The sequence below is a fragment of the Gobius niger genome (genome assembly GCF_951799975.1).
Source record: "Gobius niger genome assembly, chromosome: 13".
Classification (NCBI taxonomy): Eukaryota; Metazoa; Chordata; class Actinopteri; order Gobiiformes; family Gobiidae; genus Gobius; species Gobius niger.
Genome location: NC_136864.1, coordinates 31,838,014 through 31,859,716, shown reverse-complemented (window position 1 = coordinate 31,859,716; position 21,703 = coordinate 31,838,014). Strand labels below are relative to the sequence as shown.

The 21,703-nt window shown below is 43.6% G+C and overlaps 1 protein-coding gene across 1 annotated transcript; it reads right to left on the bottom strand.

Annotated features, from left to right (window-relative positions):
• Positions 1-881: 881 nt before the first annotated feature.
• On the bottom strand, positions 882-21,455 carry saga (S-antigen; retina and pineal gland (arrestin) a; the record flags this gene model as incomplete). The annotated part of the gene is made up of 13 exons (XM_079570169.1): positions 882-1,039; positions 2,373-2,425; positions 5,735-5,812; positions 7,363-7,500; positions 9,911-9,983; positions 10,063-10,147; positions 10,965-11,100; positions 11,279-11,346; positions 13,544-13,603; positions 14,817-15,016; positions 16,850-16,894; positions 17,524-17,584; positions 21,408-21,455. 13 exons carry the CDS (start codon positions 21,453-21,455, stop codon positions 882-884), a joined length of 1,203 nt encoding a protein of 400 aa, XP_079426295.1.
• Positions 21,456-21,703: the final 248 nt, after the last annotated feature.

Sequence of the window (21,703 nt, the reverse complement as noted above, 5' to 3'; positions counted from 1 at the left end):
CTGCTTTGACACAACAAAAACATTGGAGAGCACTTTATTCTTCAAAGACAATTGTGTAAAATGTGAGGTAGGAGAAGTTGACCCTGGAGAAATTTTAGCCAAGATGATATTTCAAAGAAAATGCCTTGACTTTTGTCCTTATACTTTACTATATTGATCCAAATGCTGATTGTGTTCAGCAGCATCAGAGCAAAAAGAAAGTGCATCGAAGAGTTATCAAGTGGAAATGTATGAAGTGTTTTACCTAGAAAGGGCTGGAGAGCCATGGTTGGAGATCCCTGATTTACGCTCTGGTGGACTAATCCATTATCCAGTGTCCACATTCACACACAGGGGCCAGGGGTCAGGGGTCACAGTGCCGTCTACGAGGCCTGTGTGAGCTCATGCACCTAAGCGTATATGTGAGACGTGTTACCCAGGTGTAACCATGTTTGTAGAGGCATTTTCCACCAGTTAAACCCACATGGCGAAAAAAATACTTCTATTTCACCATATTTAAAAGTCACATGTGGCTATGTATTTGAAATGACGATTAACTGATATTACTGTTGTTTATTATCAACATCACAGTTTTCTGTTATGTTGTAGAGTTATTCATACAAACAGACATTTTAGCTAGCATATTCTACAGAGTCACCTTACTAATACTGCAGTCACTGATTCAAAGCTTGACATTACTGACAGCCCAAAGTAATCTTTATAAAACAGAAGTGTTCATCTGAACCTCAGAACTAAATAAGAACCAGAATCAGCACCTGTCTGGCACAGGTGGAGTACTGTGCAGTGGGTGACTCATTTGACGATGACGTTGGGTCTTCTCTCTGGGTGCTGGTCTGGGTCACTTCTTCTTGGGTGCTATGTCCTTTGGGTGCCGGACTTGGTCACTTCTCCTTGGGGGCCATGTCATCTCCACCGGATACGTTTCCCTCTTCCTCATCGTCATCCCCGATCATGCCCTTCAGATAGGAGCGCTTGAACTCCTGGAAGACCAGCTCCTCCTCCAGCTCGCTGCACACACACATAGTACTTAGACCCACGGCTGAGGTAAACATTTGTGGATAAAAAACATGAGGAGGAGACTAATGTTCTGACAAACAGATCTGAGAACAGCCACTCACCTCTCCTTCACTGCGGCAGCAAAATACAAGAGCAGCAGTTAGATTGGTGCTTACAAGAAATAGGATTTTTCTTGGTTTTGCTCAGATGTGGTTTAGTCCTGGTTGTTCACACTGGTTTAGTCCTAGTTTAGGTTCAGATGTAGACAGTCCCCCCAAGATTTTGCAATGTTGCAATCACAACTATTGGCACAAATTCTACAAAAGCACAGTTCCTCTGTTATGTTTCCAAAACCCTGCAACTTCCCTGCGAATATTCACAAAATACCCAACTTTCCCACAACTACTGCATGACTGTAACTTTCTCACAACTTAAAGGAACAGGCCACCGTTTTTACACACTGAGATATGTTCTTGCCTGAGCTTAGACGAGTTGATGTGTACCTGTCTGGTCTTTGTGCGTGCGCTCAGTCACGCTTACCGACCAAAGATGTGGTTTGGCCTCTCCTAGTGTATTTCCATAGCTCCAAACCGGGGTGAAGTTGGAAGTGACCACGCTCTTCCTGGGGTACACATCAACTTGTCTAAGCTCAGGTAAGAACTAGGGCTGACATGATAATCACTATATCCACTTATCGTTCAATAAATGAAAGATTAACAATACGCGATATTTATCGTCTGTACATTTATCAGCATTTCCCCACTATTCTTTCTTTGCAAAACTTTGATTTTTCACTAAAGCCAATTGAGGTATATTATATGTCATGTTTATTGCAACTTGTGCAGCGATGTGTTTATGCACTTTTAGAACTAAGATTTACTGCCATTTTTATGCCTGAGAGTTGACAGTATCTAGTATCGTTAGAGTCAATAATATCGTTTATCGCGATACTTTCTTGCCTCAATATATCGAGCTATATCGCCTAGTAAGAATATATCTCAGTATGGAAAAATGGTGGCCTGTTCCTTTATTTGACATGGACACAGGAATAAATAATGGAAATGACACAAAACATTGGCTGAAGCCATTCTAGATCAATATAGCATTTTCTAACCAACTTATGAGACAGTAACCAAAATGTTTTTCAAATGATTTCCAAGCACCTGTACGAAGCATAATACACACCCTTTAAGGGGAAATAAATCTCAACTTTTCACTGCAACGTTTGAAAAAGTGGCCCTGCAAAATCCGACATTTCCCCGCAGTAATCACAAATACTGCATATGAAATCCTGGAGGGATCGTTAATTGAAAGCCCTGGTTTGTGCTTCACTCTTGGTTTAAGTCTGGTCAGGGTCCCGTTTAGTCCGAATTTACCTGCATCAGGTTTTGGATGCATGAGCTTGAAGGGGACCTCGAGTCCAACTTCACTGCAGCAGGAGAGAGAGAAACAGCGTTACAATGTGAGGAAACACGTGTCATTCCAACAAAGCAAAACCAAAGTGATGATGGACAGTTCTGTGGATGTTCAACTCATTCTAATGTTGACCTTTTGGCTACCCTGGAGAGTACAAATTGAATCCCCTCTATATTTTTGATCAGTCTGGATTAGTCTGGACCCCCTGGCGCCCACCCTTGGCTGATCGGTTGACTCTGCTTCCTGTTTGCTTGCGTATGCACCACTGTGGGAAGTGGAATTGACGCTGCGGTGAGTCTGGTTCCCAGGCTATGTTCTGGCAGCCATCTTGTGCCTGGTCCATGACTCTTTAATAATTGTGGAGGGACGATTTTCTTCATCGTCAAAAGTCAAAAAGGCCGACCCCAATTTTAGGCCAGAGTGAAGCATCACTCTACAAATGCCAATGTGTGTCATTTACTATGTGTGTTCTGCTAAGAAAGAGTACTTTAACCTCTTAACCACCACCTGAACCAACCGGTTTTCTCCAGTTTGGCTTTACCCAAATCTAAAATCTTCTTCAAAAAAGTGTCAAAATAGCAACAAAAATGAGTCCAGAATGAGGAGGAAAACGCAACCAAAGAGCAACAGAAAATGTGACGTCAACGCGGCAACAAAGCGAGAAAACAGGTCTGTTTAGATGAGTTTTGTAGGTCTTGGCTTTCAACTGAGGCGTTACACTGGCCTATAGGCTGTAACAGTTTTAAAGCTGAACTGGAGAAAAAGGTTAAGGTGGGGATAAAGAGGTTGACAGGCATTTGATCTCTGATTTGTGTAATAATATTGCTCAAAATGATCTGGAGGGCCACAGGTTCTATTATGACGTTGCCGACCCCTGCATTAGTGTCTTGTGGTGTCTCGGTACTGAGTGGGTACAGCACAGTTTAGTTACTCAAAGACAAAGAGAATGGAGAGACAGTTTAGTAAATAATCAGAGTGGGAACTCAAACTCACAAGACTAAGGGAGTTAGTAATGTTCTGCATAAGACTTTTACTCTACAAACTAATTTGAGATTTATTTCATGGATAACTTTTGCGATTATTTATTTTTCATTTTTATTTTGGCCATTTAGCTGTATTTTCCTGGTTAGTTTAGGCACATGTGAAAGATCAGGAAGAAATCACGTTATATGAATATCAGATAATGTATATCAGATTATGCTATTTGCATCTTTAATAATCTGAGAACTCCAGAACTACAGTATAGATTACAGCCCGTGTTTACGTGCAGTGACACATGAGGCACAGTTACAATAAGAAGTAAGACCATCACTACAGTGTCATAAAAGGTTTAACACAATACAACGTCCACAGATACATGTTGAAACTAACCTGGTGCTCATCATTCTGAAGGCATGCAAACACAGAACAGGAGGTTAGCACATGTCATTTTGACTTCAGTCATGGTCTCTATACTAATAAACATACTTTAATGAGCTTTTGACCATGTTCTAATTTTGTTTGTCCAAACATTTCCCACAAGGATAATCCAGGGTGGCATTTCATCCCACCTCCTGAAAGTGCACATTGTCGTTGTGTCCTTGGGCAAGACACTTCACCCACATTGGCCCAGTGTCTGCGTACATTGGTGTATGAATGAGAGTATGAATGGGTGAGTGGATCCTTGCTGTAAAGCGCTTTGAGTGCCTAATGTAGGTGGAAAAGCGCTATATAAGTTGAGACCATTTACCATTTCAGCATTCTGGTGACCTCACGTGCCTAAGATGGTTCTAATGAATGAACGATCTGAAGGAGTCAGATGAAGCAGTCTTTTGAGCTTTTGAGAATGAATACTGGCATTATTGATATATATTATCTCTGCAGCATCGCGTGGCGGTCGGGGACAGCGCCCCTGGTTTGGGAGACCGGGGTGGTGGTCCCTCTCTTTAAGAAGGGTGTGCTCCAACTACAGAGGGATCACACTCCTCAGCCTCCCCGGTAAGGTCTACTCCGGGGTGCTGGAGAGGAGGATCCGGCCGATAGTTGAACCTTGGATCCAGGAGGAACAATACGGTTTTCGTCCTGGTCGTGGCACACTGGACCAGCTCTATACCCTCCGTCGGGTGCTCAAGGTTTGTGGGAGTTCGACCAACCAGTCCACATGTGTTTTGTGGATCTGGAGAAAGCGTTCGACCGTGTTCCTCGTGGTGCCCTGTGGGGGGTGCTCCGGGAGTATGGGGTCCGGGGCCCTCTGCTAAGGGCTGTCCGTTCCCTGTATGAGCAGCAGGAGCTTGGTTCGCGGATCTGTTCCCGGTGCGTGTTGGTCTCCGCCAGGGCTGCCTTTTGTCACCGGTTCTGTTCATTACCTTTATGGACAGAATTTCTAGGCGCAGCCAGGGGCCGGAGGGTGTCCGGTTTGGGAGCCTCAGGATCTCATCTCTGCTGTTTGCAGATGATGTTGTTCTGTTGGCTTCAACAAACCAGGACCTTCAGCTGCTCTGGGGCGGTTTGCAGCCAAGTGTGTCCAAATCTGAGGCCATGGTTCTCCACCGGAAAAAGGTGCTTCCCCTCTTCAGGTCGGTGGGGAGTCCTTACCTCAAGTGGAGGAGTTCAAGTATATCGGTGCGGCGTCAGCAGTGATGCGGTCGCTGTATTGGTCTGTCGTGGTGAAGAGGGAGCTGAGTCGGGGCAAAGCTCTCGATTTGCCGATCGATCTACGTTCCCACCTTCACCTATGGTCATGAGATTTGGGTAATGACCGAAAGGACAAGATCGTGGATACAAGCGGCCTTCGCAGGGTGGCTGGGCGCACCCTTCGAGATTGGGTGAGGAGCCCAGTTACCCGGGAGGAGCTCGGAGTAGAGTCGCTGCTCCTTCACGTCGAAAGGAGCAGCTGAGGTGGCTCGGGCATCTGTTCCGGATGCCTCCTGGTCGCCTCCCGTGGGAGGTGTTCCAGGCATGTCCTATTGGGACAAGACCTCGTGGAAGGCCCAGGACACGGTGGTGGGACTATGTCTCCGAGCTGGCCTGGTGTCACCTTGGGGCCCCCCCAGAACAGCTGGAGGAGGTGTGTGTGGATCGGGAAGTCTGGGAATCTCTGCTGAGACTGCTGCCTCCACGACCCGGCCCCGGATAAAGCGGGAGAAAATGGATGGATGGATGGATGGATGGATGGATACTGGCATTGTTGACACACAGCACTACTCCAGGTCTTTTTTTGGCAGCAACATCACAACATGGTGAAAAGCTAAAAACTTAACAAAAAGTGTAGCTCTGTATGACATTCATCTAAAATATTCCTGATAAATGTCGATTCTCAGTTTCAAAGGCGTGTTTGACTCACCCTCCAACAATCAGTTTGACCATGACCCGGTAGGACACCATGATCCCCAGCACCTCTTTCAGAACGCCCTCCTTTACTCTGCAACAGATCAGGAAGAAATATTCAGAATGATAGAGCTCAGACCATGGACTTTATAGACTTCGACTTTTAGAGGTATTACAATGTCCACCTGAAAAGTACAAAAAATTCTTTACTATTTACTAAGCTGGAACTATGGAAGAATTGTTTGTGCTTTCATTTTTTTATTATTATTATTTTATAGTCTCTAAATGCTCAGTTTACATTAGTCAAAGTGCTTTAAATGAGCGAAAAATGTATGTGTATTTCGAGTGTGGAGTGACTGTACAATTGTCTCGACACTGTCTTCAAACTGCCGTAAACCTCAGGTTCTTTTGAATGTTTTGAACAAGATTGTTCATCCAATTGAAACCACGGGTGTTGTTCCTTCTGCTTCTTTGTGTGAGAAGTTTTGTCAGTTGTATTGACAAAATAAAGAACTGACAAATACATATATGTAACTATATACATATCTCTGCCTTTTGTAGCCACTGATCCTAGTGTTTCCCCAGAATGCTCCACTGTTTTTAGTGATTTTGACTGTATCATTATTTGAACTGTTAAAGGTTGTCCAGAGTCTAAAACCATCTAAGTGTCCACTGGACAACCTTCCGGCTAGACTAAATTTTTCACTGACTTCTGGTATTGTTCCCAGTGCTTTTAAACAGGCTATTGTTCAGCCTCTTTTGATTTGGATCCTTCTGTTTTATCTAATTGTCGGCCAATTTCAAAGCTGCCATTTTTGTCCAAAATTCTTGAAAAAGTACTTTTTCGGGTTTTAAATCTTTGCACAGCTCTGAAACGGCTCTTTTAAAGGTTTTCAATGATCTTTTTTTAATTACAAACTCTGGCTGTTCAGCAGTCTCTGGCAGTGCCCTTGGTTCACCTGCGTCTCGCTGCTGTTTGTCCGCCAAAAGTCTTGGATTTCATATTGACAGTTTTCAGTTTGAAAAACAGATAAACACAGTAGGAAAAACTATTTTTTTCCAATCTAGGCTTCTAAGTAAGGTAAAGCGCTACTTGCCTTTAAACCAGTTTGAGCAGGTTGTCCATGCCTTGATCACAATTCTTTGTATTTTGGTCTAAAGCAGTCATTGATTCACCTTCCTTTGCCCCTGTCAGAGCTCTGCGATCCTCGGGCCAGTGTTTGCTGGACCGTCCAAGATCTCATTTTAAAAGTAAAGGCGATAAAGCTTTTGCAGTAGCAGGCCCTTAACTGTGGAACTCCCTCTGAACTTTAGACAGGCTATTGAGAGCTTCAAAACTCTGTTCGGGATACAGACATTGTTTAGCTTACGATGGGGTTCAGATAGTTTTTAGTTTGACCTGTGAGAGCCTATAGTGCTTAAGGAAGAACACAGGAATTCATATTAATCCTGTGTTCTATATAAATGAGGAAAGGACTGTGAGGCTGCCATCAGGGCACCGCTCTCAGTGCTGCTTGTTATAAACCATTCCTCAGTCAACCTCTTCTATTTTCATAAGCGACACCACAAGGAAGACAACCATACGCTTGAAGCTTGAGCTGTCGTAGAATTTCCATGACAAAACTAGCCCGCTGTTGCGCTCACATGCTGGAGGAAGCCAGGTTGGTGTCTTCATGCTTGAGTTTTCCGTCCAAAGCGATGCCTCGTCTCTCCCTGTTGTTGGCCAGCAGGGGGAGTAGAGAGTAGGTCTTCTGGAGGGTAGCACCGGCAGAAACGGAATCCCTAAAAGAAGAAAACCCGCTTTAGCTCTGGTAACTGTGTTTAGACCGCTGTTAGTCGTAAGTCGAGTCCACATAAAAACAGCCAACGATAAGCTAACAAATCAACGGCACAGGGATGAACACAACAGAACTGTTCACAAAAACATCTGCAGGACGGGGCTCTGAATGTCTTGTGAGCCAGTCGTAGCACATTCTGGGGGAGCAGGCTGAAGGTATACTGACTGCAACAGGCTCAGTAAACTTATTTCGATGGCCAGTGATGTGATGCAGGAGGAGATGGACTCTCTTAAAACTGGGATGGACAGGAGGATCTTGGGGAAGTTCAGGTCCATCCTGGGAAACTCCCTTAACCCTCTTCACAGCACACTGGACGGTCTGAGGGGACGTTCAGTTACAGACCTGCTCAAAATGCTCCAAAGAGCGCTACAAAAGCTCCTTTGAAGGATTGTACAACTCCTCTCTCTGATACCTTGAACAATCACACTAAATAAAGTAAAGTAAACATGTGCAATAATCTCTGTATCAGCTGCACTTTATTAACTCTTCTTCTTGAACGCCGACTGTAACAAGTGAATTTCTCCTTTGTGAGATCAATAAAGGTTTATCTTATCTTAAATGCAATGATAACATTTATATATCTTCATTCGGTGCTCACAGCGCTTTACATCAAGGAACCACTCACCCACTCACACACCAGTGTCACACAGTGTTTTGATATCTGTCGCAACTGATTCATTCCCCATGTGGATTAATAAAGTATTCAGACCCTGATCTGCGTGCTAGCTACTACAGGTTTGTTTGGACAGAAGAACAAACATACCTGGAGTAGTCAAGGTTGTTGGCCAGCAGAGGCAGTAGAGAGTGGGTAAAATGACTTAAAGGGATATTTCAGGATGTTTGACATAGGGCCTCATTTCCTAGTTATCCAGAGTGTTTTTTTTTTTTTGTAATTCAAGCAGTTCTTATATTTGAAGAGTTTCGTGGCGCTAGGCTAATGCAAGGCTAGTGCATTTCTATGGTATCAGCTAGCCTACATTAAAAAACAGTGTGACCCGCTCCACAGAGCACCTGAGGCAAATCACTTAAAACACCAGACTAACTATATATGTGTCGATAGTCATTTTAACCATTTTGTATTTAAAATACCTTATATTTGAGCAGCATCAGCTTCGTGGTTGTATAAGCTACAGCAGCGGCGGAGTGATCTGCTGGAAAATAGTCCCTCAAAATGGGATCATTCATGTGATGCAGGTCAGTTATATTCCAAAGATTACTCTATGGACACAGACATTTATGTGGTCAGTCTGGTGTTATAAGTGATTTGCCTCAGGTGCTCTGTGGAGTGCGTAAGACAATACACAGGAATCACCCGCACCTGCCGTGTGAACCACGTTCACCAATAAGCGCTATGCTAAATGCTAAGCAATGCTAAATATGGATGCAGTACACTGTTTGGCCACCAGCGGCAAATTAGGGGCGCTGTTTCACTCCTTTTGCAAAGTTAAGGAAACACTGGCCCTGTCCCAATCCCCACACTGCGCCCTACGCTCCTCTACAAAGTGTGCACTTGTTTGAAGTGCATGCAGGGTTCGAGTGCACAGGTTACAAGTGTGCAAAAATGGCAGAATTGGGACAGTGCGGCTGACGTCATTTTCAGACCTAAACTTAATAAAGTTGAAGGTGATTTCGTCCGTCCCTGTGAAAAGTAGTAGTTAATGAGTTGACGTTAAAACACGTTAAAATAAATATAGATTAGATATTAGTAATTTATTTGAGCTCACTGTATATTTTTTATTTTAAATGTAGAGTGGGTAACTAACGATTAGTTAGTTTGGTTGAAGTTGGATTTATATGAATGACAGCACAAAAAAAGTATTGAAATTGATGCATAATGTCCGTAAATACCGATGCGCAAATCATCGAAATACTTCATCATATCTTTATGCTTCTTTCTAAGTAACATAGTAAACCGTTATTGTATTTACACATGTACAGCATGAGAAAAGTTGAAATATTTAATTAAAAGCATTTCTTTTTCGGCGCAAGACCCGCAGATGCAGACATGTTTCTGTCTCTTTGGTCTGTACCGCAAAAAATTATGGGCAATATGCTTCGCCAAAGTCCGCTTGGATGCGGGCTGATCCACAGGCACTTTTTCATTTTGGCCCTCAGAGACAAAAGTTAGGGCATCCCTGGACCATTTTCTCCCTGGCGTTGGGCGGGTTATCACAGGGTGCTCACTGCTCAGGTTTCCCTAATCGATAAAACATCCAAACATGCACAGCGGGTACTGAAGGGCAGAGAAGGCAGAACTGGCTCATCTTCTCTGTGGTGACGACTGCTAACTATATATGACTGTTTTGTAAACTCTTGTCTTGTCAGGCTCTGTAACAAAACAAAGGTGAAGTTACCCAGACTCCTCGATGTCCACAGACTTGCTGTAGCTGTCGTTGGAGTAGAGCACCACGTTGGCCACCTGGTCCACTGAAAGCACAGCAGAGGTCCCTCAGCCCAGAGCAGGAGGAGGGGGAGCGGGTCCAGAATCAGGGGGTGTAGTACGTACCGGAGAGGATGATGTTCTTGATGTTTTTGCTGGAGTTGTTGGTGACTTGGACATGCACTTTGATGGTCTCCCCGTGGTAGTAAACCTGAGGGTCAGTGATTCAGTGGAAATATGGACAAATAGCATTAATAATAATGTTTATAAGAAAGGCAGATTCAGTCTGTGGTAACAGAGTTTGACTTATTTTGTCTCGTTTACAAAAAATACCCTAATTTGTCATGCAGCTCATGGTTTAGTGGTGGAGAAATGGCTTAACGCTTTTCAGTTTTCAGCGTTGTGGATCCGAATCCAAGCTCCAACCCTCCACACTAAACAAAACATGCACAACAGGTCAATGCCTACTGCTGGTGATCCTGGGGATTCTGATCTGGAGTTCCCAACGGTACATTATAGGTGCCTTATGCAACTCTTTATGTGAAATATATATATATATTTGACCTTTCAGTAACCCAGTGGCCTTTACTTTCCATAAATCGGTTTCTATGATGCTCCAGGATCAATTGTTTTTAGGGTTTCTTTTAGGTTGTCACTGCTGACGACTCTTTCACCAGAAAAGCTACACAACAATTGACCCTGGGGCGTTGGAGAGGCCAATGTGCTCAAAAGTAAAGGTGCCGTGAAAACCACCCATGCAGCAGTTGGGTCATAAAAAGATCAGTGGGGTCTTTGGAAACCAAAGTCTTTGGGCTCCGGGGGGAGTATGGTTGCAAAGCTGAAACTTAAAGGAATTGACAGACGAGCACCACCAGGAGTGGAGACTGCAGCTTAATTTGACTCAACACGGGAAACCTCACCCGGCCCGGACACGGAAAGGATTGACAGATTGATAGCTTTCTGTGGGGCATGATGGTGGATTGACAAACATGTGATCTGGCTTTGCTCGAGGAGGAGAAGGACTTCACCTGTTTGTCCAGGCTGGCTTTTACGTACAGCGGTTTTTCCGACATCACAAACTCTCTGGTGGTCTCCACACAGGGAGCAGGGCCCTGGGACTCTGGGGCAAACTGGACCTTCCGGATCATCAGACGCACGGCGCTCCTGCACCAACACAAAACAGCTTCCTTAGTCCTTCTTACCGGGACTAATGCAGCACAGTAACCATTGCATAGACCAGGGATCTCCCCAAAATCCTTCATTTCTACATTGGCCTGATGAACCAGATTTGTAAATCCGATCTCCTCGTGGTCATTTCCTGGTTGATGTTTCTTGGTCTCACCTCTTCTTGACCTTGGCGTCCTGTCTGTCTGCGCTGAAGGCCTTGATCTCGAACTCCACGGCACATTGCTGCAGACACACACACAGGTGAACTGTCAGTGGCCGTACGTTCTAACTCCGCCGGGAGGAGCGCTGACCCCCAGGGCAAGAGAGGGGGCGGGGCTTAGAGTTTATTGATGGAATGCCCCTTGAGTTGTGCCATCTCGTTTTCGAGGGGGTCCATTAACACAAAACACTGATTACAGTTAACAAAACACAGTAAAGGACAGGACACAGACAGGACAAAACACACATTAGGACAGTCACACAGATAAAACAAACTTGCTCCATAGTCCTCCCAAACCCCTCCAAGATGCTTAGACAAAATTTACAAAATTAAAAAAAAACAAAAAACAACAACAACAGAAATATAGTCAAAAGCAAAAAAAAAAAAAGGAAAATTTGAGACAAAAACGTTGAGACAAGTAACAAAACAGATATATACATTTTCCAAGAAATGAACAAAAAGTACAAAAATACAAATACACTTAAAGACATAAACAAGGTGTTTTTAGGTGAGAAAATAAGGAGGCTCTAAATGAACCAAACAATCAGAGCCGGTTTGTCCTATAGGCAAACTATGCAAGTTGTGTAGGGCCCCCGCAGCCGCAAGGGCCCCACATCTCAGTCAAACAACGGTGTTGTTACACTGATTAATCAATGCGTTAGTACGGGCCTTTTTGTCTCAAAGATGAGTTGAATCCACACGGTTCTCATGCATGCAGTTACTTACAGTAACTCTGGTTCTCTGAATGTGCACAGTCTAAAACGAGTTGGGCGACTCACAGGCTAATTCTCAGAGGATAGACAGAAAAAAACGTCAGGTGCAGGTTTCAGTTTTAAATCAACGGTTCCCAAACTGTGGGTCAGGGACCAGAGGTGAGAGAATGGGACCATTTGCCATTTTAAAAAGTTGGGAAATAGACTAGTTGTAGTCCTAAATCCCAGTCTCACAGTGGCTTAGTGGTTCTCACAGAGGGACGGGGCCTGAATTGAGGTCATTATGTCCCCCTTCTGCCCTGCACTCCTGCACAGTGAAACTGTTTTTGACCGTAAATGGGTTCGCTCTTTGTCGAACAACCATGGGGTGCGAACTGTAGGGCCCTCACATGGATTTTTGCTTAGGGCCCCAGAAGGGCCAGCACCGGCTCTGCAAACAATGTTAAAGGACAAATGGATAAAGGTAAACTGTTCCAATCAGAGGGGGCTTTGAACTGAAAAGCTCTGCGTCCTATTTCTTTATTAATACATGTGACAGTAAAAGTAAGAGAGTGAGTACTTCTGAGTGAATATATGGATGTAAATGGAATAGAAAATGCTCCAGATACTGCGGACAGCTAAAGTAAATACATTCAAAAATAAACATAATCCAGTGATAATTATTATAATCTATTGTTTGGCTGCAACCAGTCGAGTTTTTCAAACAAAATGCAATGATGTTGAACAGAATATGAAGTGGCTTAAGGTACAGATCAGATGTGTTTTCATAAATAGTTTCAGCATAATCAATGATGGGCAGAACCAGCTGAGCGATCACTCTTTTTCTGAGCAATTTGCTGAACAAAAAATAGGATTTAAAGTGGCGTGAGTTCGCTTTATAATATAATCTATATGTGGTTTAAAAGTGAGTTCAGGATCGAGCCACAGTCCAAGATATTTCACTGCGTCAGCTTTATGAACAGTAGAGCCATTATTAAACTGAATATGAAAATCAGGACGTAAATTAGGATGAGTGCCAAAGAGCAAACCATTTTTCAGATTTTTGTTGTAAAACCAGTTTTGAGCACGACTGAAATCAAGCTGCGACTGATTTTGTAACACGGAAGGGTCTGAATTAGAAGAATAAAGCACCGCATCATCAGCATACAAACTAATAGAACAATTTGTAAAAGCTTGAGGAAGGTCATTAATGAAAATTGAAAATAGCAAAGGATCAAGAGTTGACCCCTGAGGCACCCCTTTTTCGATTACACAATTTCCTGACTGAGAACCATTAAAAAGAACATATTGTTTTTTATTGTGAAGATACGAACTAAACCACAAAACTGTATTAGTGTCAAGACCTATTGCATACAATTTGTCAAGTAAATAATGAGGATCAAGAAATAAGGATCCCACAAACTGATTATGATCCAAACAAAATGCATCATTGGTGAATTGTAGCAGAGCGGTTGTAGTAGAAAACCCAGATCTAAATCCTGATTGGACAGGGGTTAAAAAGGCTTACCTTTCCGACATCGGTGGCTGAAGGCTGCATGGCCACGGAGCAGGGCAGGTTATCTGGAAGCTGACAAAGACATACACACACATGTTAAGATCCAGCAGTTCAGGGTTTCTACATTTCTTCATGCTCCAAGTTTGTTGATTAACACGCCAACCACATAAATAGCTCATTTCAAACTATATTTTGCTGTTTCAGAAACAAAAGCCACATTGGTGCAGCAACCGTGTACAGTGACCTGCTACTTGGCCCATCTCCATTGTATTATCTTATTGTGTAGAGCGTTTCTCAAAGTTCTCAGTTACCTCTGGTGGTTCGCTGGCTGCTTCACATGGAACGTTTTATGTGTTTATGTTATATCATCATGCAAAATACCACACATCTTGCCTTAACTAGACCTAACTTTAACCGACCTTAAAGAGTAACTAAACACCAAATCCACTTACTTTTGCTGATAAACGGTCTAAATGGTTGTTGAATAGAGTTAGCTACATGTCCCAGTCAATATTTTGACATTTGGTGCAAACTTGTTCAAAATCTCACTTTTGTGTCTAAAACCGCATGGTTAGCGCCTCTACTGGTTTCACGCATCAACTACATTTGATTTTTTTGTGTGTCCACAGCGTCCAGAAAACGTCATCAGATCTGCCCGTGGTTCTGCCCCTGTGCCTCTGTGGCCCCGCCCACACACGCCTCTGTGGCCCCGCCCACACACACGTACATTTACAACAAACGACGTAATAAATATTTCTACTGGTATTTTATTCAGCTCACTTGGGAGAGTGGTATTATTTAGCCTTAGCTACGATGCTAACTTATAGTTTGAGATCTGGAGGTTTCATATTGAGCTCATGAGTCAAACCAGTAGATGGCGCCCCGCGATGCTCACACTTCGGCTGAGGAGGTGTAGAGGAATAAATCCCTTAGAAAAGCTACTGTGCGATGCTCTCTCTGTTCGCAGTCACTGACAGCGAGCAAGTATCGGCGGCCATCTTTTTTTTTTTGAAATGTACCAACTCTCCTACGAAAAAATAAACCTTGCGCACAGTGGTGACAGCGGTAACAGCCGTCTGTCAGTCCTGTCAGATCTAGGGGCGTAGTCTGAGACTGTCAACAGAGCAGACCCCGCCCACACACTCACCCCCCTCGTCTCCCCCAAAGCCTCCGAGACCACCCCTTTCTCAGCAATTTTTGACTTTAGTTTGTGGGTGGGGAAAGGCTCTGCCACGCCCGTTTAGTTACTCTTTAACTCTTGCCAGGACTAAACCTAACCCCTCACCTCGAAGAAGAAGGGGTAGGCCTCGTCTCCCAGTTTGCGGAGCAGTTTGGCCTGGGTCTTGGTGTGCACAGACTTCTCCTTGTCCTGCAGAGGGGGGTACACCTGCCGCGTGGACAGGTACAGCTCCCTCCGAAACGCGATCCCCATCACGTCCATGTCATCCCGGCCGTACCGGAACACGCAGGACAGGGTGACGAACACTAGGGGTCACAGGTCAACAACAGATAACAGTGACATTCACTTTTACTGATAAAAGCATTCGATTTAGGCAGAGAGTTTGTGTTTGTATATGATATACAGAGCTTGTACTCGTGGGTGTATTTGGTATAGCAGGGCTGTGCGATGTTGAGGTGTGTGTGTTTCTGTAGGATCAGATTGAAAAAGAGATGTGCCTTGCTGTAAGTCTTACGTACCACATGGCAGAGGTGGGAGCAAGTCACTAAATGCAAGTCTCGAGTCAAGTCCAAGTCGTGAAGGTCCAAGTCCCAAGTAAGTCCAAGTCAATCGGTCAAGTCAAGTCTTGCTTTAGCCGGCAAGTCACCTCAGGTCGCAAAAGTCAGCGTTAAGCCTAATTCTTCTTTTCAAAATGTGTCTAATCTATTTGGAAATATGCAACAAGTGCTCTCTCAAGATTTTACAATTTTAAAATTTAGGCTAAAATCAAACTTTTTAAAATATAATGGATTCGGATTTTATTAAATCAAATTAGTATTTAATATATAGTATATATTTTGAAAGCTCCAGTCTTTGTACAAAATTACTGTTACAGCATTTTACAGAGTCTTTTAAACATGCGTTGCTTTTCCCCCCAGTCTAAGAGATAAATATAAAATAATATTTGTATTTTTGTTAGTTTCTGGCAGTTTTTCTGTCAGTGGTTCCCCTGTAATGCCCCAGCCCCTGTATACTCGGATTCGCCCCTGCTCAAAGTCCCTTCAGTCCTGCTGTCACTGGGCTCTGTGTGGCAAATAACTTCTAAATTCTGCAACTGTCGAGAGAAGGCCTTCAAACACCACCAAACACCATCGCCTTTCTGTCATTAATCCAGCTCTCACGCATCGTCGTTGTGGAGGCTGCTGTCGGCACTATGAAGGACACAAACCTTTTCCTGTCCTTCATGTCTATGAGTCCTCTCTTCACTCACTGTAGAAAACTGCCAAATGCATCCAAAGAAACACATTTCCTTCTGTGTTGATTAGACGCCTGTGTCAGGAAGCTGAAAAAGCACTAGGCTAATCACCATATGTAAATAATAACTATAAAGTCACAGCGAGTCACTGAGAGTCATTGGCCTCAAGTCCAAGTTAAGTCTCAAGTCACAAACAGCAAGTCCCAAGTCAAGTCTATTTGGAGCTTTGGTCAAGTCAGTCTCGAGTCCTGAAATTTGTGACTGGAGTCTGACTCTGGTCAAGTCATGTGACTCGAGTCTCCCGCCTCTGTAATCGATAAATCCTTTATGACATGTTGTACGATCATAAATGATCTATATTAATACATAAGCACAGACTCATGCATGGGTTTGTGACATGAGTGTAACTGAGAGTTTGAATGAGACGTAAGGGGCAGGTTTATTGTAAGATTTTGAACTTCTTCCTACTCCTTTGGGGCACCATAGTCTTGTTTTATTTTCTTTCTTCTGTAAAAAATGTTTGAAATATGTTTCTGCTCAAATGAATAAATAAATGAAAAATGAATGAAATGAAATTTAGTTTTGATGACAAAATCAAAATGATGGATTTTGTAGGTTTTCATTATCTTTCTATTTTGTTAAGAGGGGATATCAAACACATGTTTGTTTAAAAGTGAATCAGGCAAAGAATTAGAATCAGGGTGCTCCTCTCAGGCGTGTTTTCATTTTCCTTTTGAGAAAAGTAATTTCACCAAATGCAAATTGAAAGCTTGTATTTGATTGTGTTTGTTGGACGTAATGTTATGCTGATTAAGTCACAGTGTTCACTCTGTAAAACATACCAGAATATTACTCATTCCATAAACATGACATGAACAGTCAGTCCCAGTGTTGTATCACTGACCTTTCCGTCCCTGCAGCGCCTCTGGGTCAACGGCAATGACGCCATCTAGTGGACGACAGAGAACAGCTCAGACTCATTATTACTGCCATGTTCAGTACCAGCAGATTTAGTTCCCATGTGAAAGATTGTGCTTTTACCCTGGCCATGTTCAACACAAATCAAAAGATCTGTTTCAAACCCATAAAACTCTTTCTGTGTGAATCTCTGTGAATCAAATATTTCCTTTAGATTATAATGTGATTAAAAGATGAAATAAAACATGATTAAAAGAACTTAGCACGCTGGGAAAAGGGCCGTCTTAAATGAGATAAAGGACTTTAAATCACTTGAATTAAGGTGCTTTATATTGAATTTGAGTCCGTTTGAACTAATTGAAGAGAAGACAAGAATCCTATTGCCAATGGAACAAGCATCAATCCTTCTTGAAAGCAGACAAATGCCATTGTTCATATCCTTGCTCCACTAGCGATAGAAGGTTTTATTTGATCCACGGCCGGACCAAACCTACTCAAACTTTAGATAATCTCTTGATTCAAGTAAAAAATATTTACAGACTCAAGTGCTTTTGTTGCCAGATAACAATTCTAAGAAATACACAGCATAGTACTGTACACAGTATACAGTAAATGCTTCAAAAAGATGCTCTTAAAATTCCAGCCTTTGACCAGACTCACCCACTGGGTCCATAGAGTCCACGCGGTCCACAAAGTCACGTTTCCCCATGTAGACCGTCACCTGGGACAGAGGGGACAGGAGAGGACATCAGGACATCAGGACATCAGGACACTGCAGTGCTAAGTCAGTCAAGTGCTTTGTTGGGTTGATGGGAGAAACTGGAGCAACCGCAGGAAACCCATGAGGAACCCTGGACCTTCTGAATGTGGTCTTTTCCCCACACAAACGTCTGCTTCTGAAACGTGGAGTAGGACTCACCTCCATGTTTCAGCCCCTTCACTCCCCTTAGCTCCTTCGACTGTACAGCCTGCCCCAGGATGATAAAGAGCCATGTAATGTTGTCCTCTAACAGTCCCGGAGCCACTACTCGAGCTCATGTGTGGAAAAGAGAAATGATCTGTTTTAAAATATGCGTATCATCTATGAAACAAGGCTGTCCCTCTGTCCAGTGGGCGGAGCCTAGATGTACATACCTGGCCAATGTGAGAGTGCTGAGGGAACAGAACAGATGACTTCCCCTTTGGTTGCAAAGTGATGCACCAAATCACAAGGGGAAGAGAACCGATCCATACACATGTACCATTTATGGGTCAGATAATCAAAATCAGGCCAAATCAGGGTCCAGTTAGAGTGAAAAAGGGGGGGGAAGGAGCACAAAGGCGCTGACCAAGGCGAGCGAGAGACGGCCCGGGCAGCCTTCAGACAGACAGCAGCACCTGCTTACCTAGAGGACCAGACTTACTATGTCGCGATGGGAAACTGTGTCTCAGACCGGATGGCATTGACCTGTGGGGTTCCCCAGGGGTCGATTCTGAGGCCCCTATTGTTCAATTTGTACATGCTTCCACTGGGTTAATTGATATCCAGTAATAACGTGTCCTATCACAATTAAGGAAAAGACAATACTCAGATTTATGTTTCACTGACAGTGGGAGAACATGGGCCTGTAGATTGACTGTGTCACACAGATTAGTGTGTGGAGGCAAAACAACTTCCTCCAGTTAAATACAGACAAAACTGCCTGTAAAAACACAGAGAGGTTGTTATTGGTCTTCTTGAAGCTCTTTCACCAGGACGAAAAAGCCAAGCTAGAAATCTCGGGGTAATCATGGACTCAGACCTGAATTTTAACAGTCATATTAAGTCCATTACATCAGCGGCCTATTACCATCCAAAAAACATTACCAAAATAAAAACCATAGTGTCCAAACCAGACTTGGAGAAATTAATTCATGCATTTGTCTCTAGTCGGTTAGACTCTTGTAACGTTCACTGGCCTCTCTAAACGAGCTGCAGTTTATCCAAAATGCTGCTGCTCGAGTCCTGACCAGAACCAGGAAATACCACCATATTAGTCCAGTGCTTTGGTCTCTGCACTGGCTTCCTGTTACTCAGAGAAAAGAATTTAAAATAGCCCTGCTTGTGTCCCTTCATGGCTTAGCACCAAAGTACATCTCTGACATGTTAGAGCCGTATGAACCACCTCGGGCCCTGAGAACCTCAGGGAGGGGTACTCCTGGTGGTTCCCAGAGTCACCACCAAACATGGTGAGGCTGCGTTTCACTTTCACGCAGCAAAAGTCTGGAACCGCCTCAGTGAGGACGTGAAAAAGCATCCTGACTATGTTTAAGTCCATGCTGAAAGGACGCCTTTTTACTGCTGCCTATGGCAACTGATTGTATTTTAATACATTTTAATATATACAATATACATACATTTTTTAATGTAACTGTATTGTGTTTTTAATGCCTTTTATTGCATTTTTGGTGTTGCAGTGAGGTATAAAGGTACAGCCTGTCTTGTTCTTGTTTACCATTCACATGACAGTGCATGTGTACACCTGCCAAAGCTGGACCTGGATGTGACTGAATTGCAGACGGACGTCTAAAGGATGGACAAGTGTGAGTGCCCTAAGTCTCTCCTGCTGAACAACAATAAAACAGCTTATGAGGCACGTGGATGGAATCCCGCTCCGCTCTGCCTCAGGACAAACACAGCCGTGACTTTGAGCCGACCTCCGGGCTGACCGAGCTGAGCCGCTTTACAGAGCACTCTCCTCCACAAGCTTCAGCAACTTCCTGACCACAGCTAATCAACTGACCGCCATCCAACCACACAGAAGTACAGCTGTATGTTTATGTTTAAGTCTATTGGTTTGGGACAGTGTATGTTAATGAACAATCCACACTCTCATTCATCCTGGACTATTGTACATGTTTTTAGTGGTGGGGAAACTGGAGTACCCAGAGGAAACCAACGCACGGGGAGGAAATGCAAAGTCCACACAGAAAGGCCCCGCCCGGGACCAAACCCGTGTGTGTGCATGAGCACTAACCGCTGTGCCACCATGTCTTTTAGCATGTGGAAAAGCGCTATATAAGTCTTCTTCATTGTTTCATTGTTTAATCAAGTGTTCTATCCTCATACAAATCCCATGGCACCAGCCCCTTATGGCGCCCCCTGCAGGTGGTGGGTCCACAGAAGGACGGCCTCATGGATCTAACCGGGCCTGTTGGCCTCTCACCAACCTGCCAAACCACAGGGCCGCTCCAACAGCAGGTTGGCTTCCCCCACGACCCGGCAACGACCAAGTGGAAGAAAATGGATGGATCTATCCTCATACAAGGGAATGGTGAAGCCAGGCACGATACTAACGTATGGTGAGGTGTGTTTTGTCCATTTCATTTGATTTGTATGTTTTATGTGTTGTCTTTATTATTAAATGGTAAAAGGTCTGAACTAATAAAGCACTTTTCTATCTTCTTCAGGCCCATTAACCCAGGGGGGTCAAACTCATAGTGGGCCACATTTAATAAAGAAATGTTTCCAATAAATAAATAATAATGAGCTGTGATTTGGTCAAAGCCTCAAATTGACGCTGGTATTGCACTTTACCAGCCTGTGTCACAAGGCATCATTATTCATTCACTCCACACTCGGAAGCCACAGCCGCCCTGGGGCAGACTGTCCATTTACCATGTGGCTATATAATGTGTTGTCCATATCCTGAGCTCTTATTATGTCAGTGCCCTCTGCTGGACACGTGTGGAACTCTACTTTTTTTTTTAATGTGATGCCCCCTAGTGGCGAGAATGAGCATTCTGGTTATTCTTTTAAAAATCTTAACTCCGCACAGGAATGGGCGAGAGACTTACTTTTTTTTTTCACATACTCTGGAATTTAAGATCTACAGGGCCGGGGCCGGATTAAATCATCTCCACCATGTGTTTCACACCCCTGCATTAACCTCTTACTGAACCCAGCACATTTTCTCCGGTTCAGCTTTACCCTAATCTAAAAGCTTCTAGATTGAAGCTCCCAGCCTACAGGCCAGTGTAATGCCTGATTTAAAAGCTAAGACCTACAAAACTGATCTAAACGGACACTTTATAGACATCTTTTTCCATTGATTTTTTGTTCGTCACACATTTTCGTCTCCTTTTTGTCACTATTTTCACCCTTTTTTCAAGAAGCTTTAACGTTTGAGTAAAACTGAACCGGAGGAACAGTACGACTTCATGTCATTCATCATGTCAGATGTTTTTTGTAAATGTGCATAAGTCCACAGTACGATGGTTAGTATCGGTAACAGCGAGATGACCTCAGATCTGGGGACACGGATCGGTCATGTTTGCATCAGATATGGAGCAGAAGACTTTACAACCTAGCAACCACCAACACATCCCTGTCAGCCGCACGTCCGCCTCATATGTCCACTTCATATGTCCACCTGATATGTCCACCTCATATGTCCACCTCATATGTCCACCTGATGTGTCCACCTGATGTGTCCCTGATGCACTCACACATGTTTGATCGTGTCTCTAATGCACTTTACTGCACTGTAATAAAAGCTTAAACCAACACAATGACCGGAACTCACCGACTTGTCCTTGCAGACCTTCTTGAAGACCACATTTTTGGGACTCATCCTGGCTCCTCTGAGGGGGAAGCACGGAGAAAGACAATTAGTTCTGCATAATAACTTTCCTCCATCCACTCTCTGCTGTAGATCCCTGACAAACATGAGGGAAATGTATTGCAGGGTCTTTTATAAGACATTTATTTACATTTACATACATTTTTGGCAACAAAATCTGAATAATGGAAAGAGCTCAGTTTATTTTTATGCTTTGATTTTGTTGACCTACGTTCGAGACTTTCAGATCTGCTGGTGCA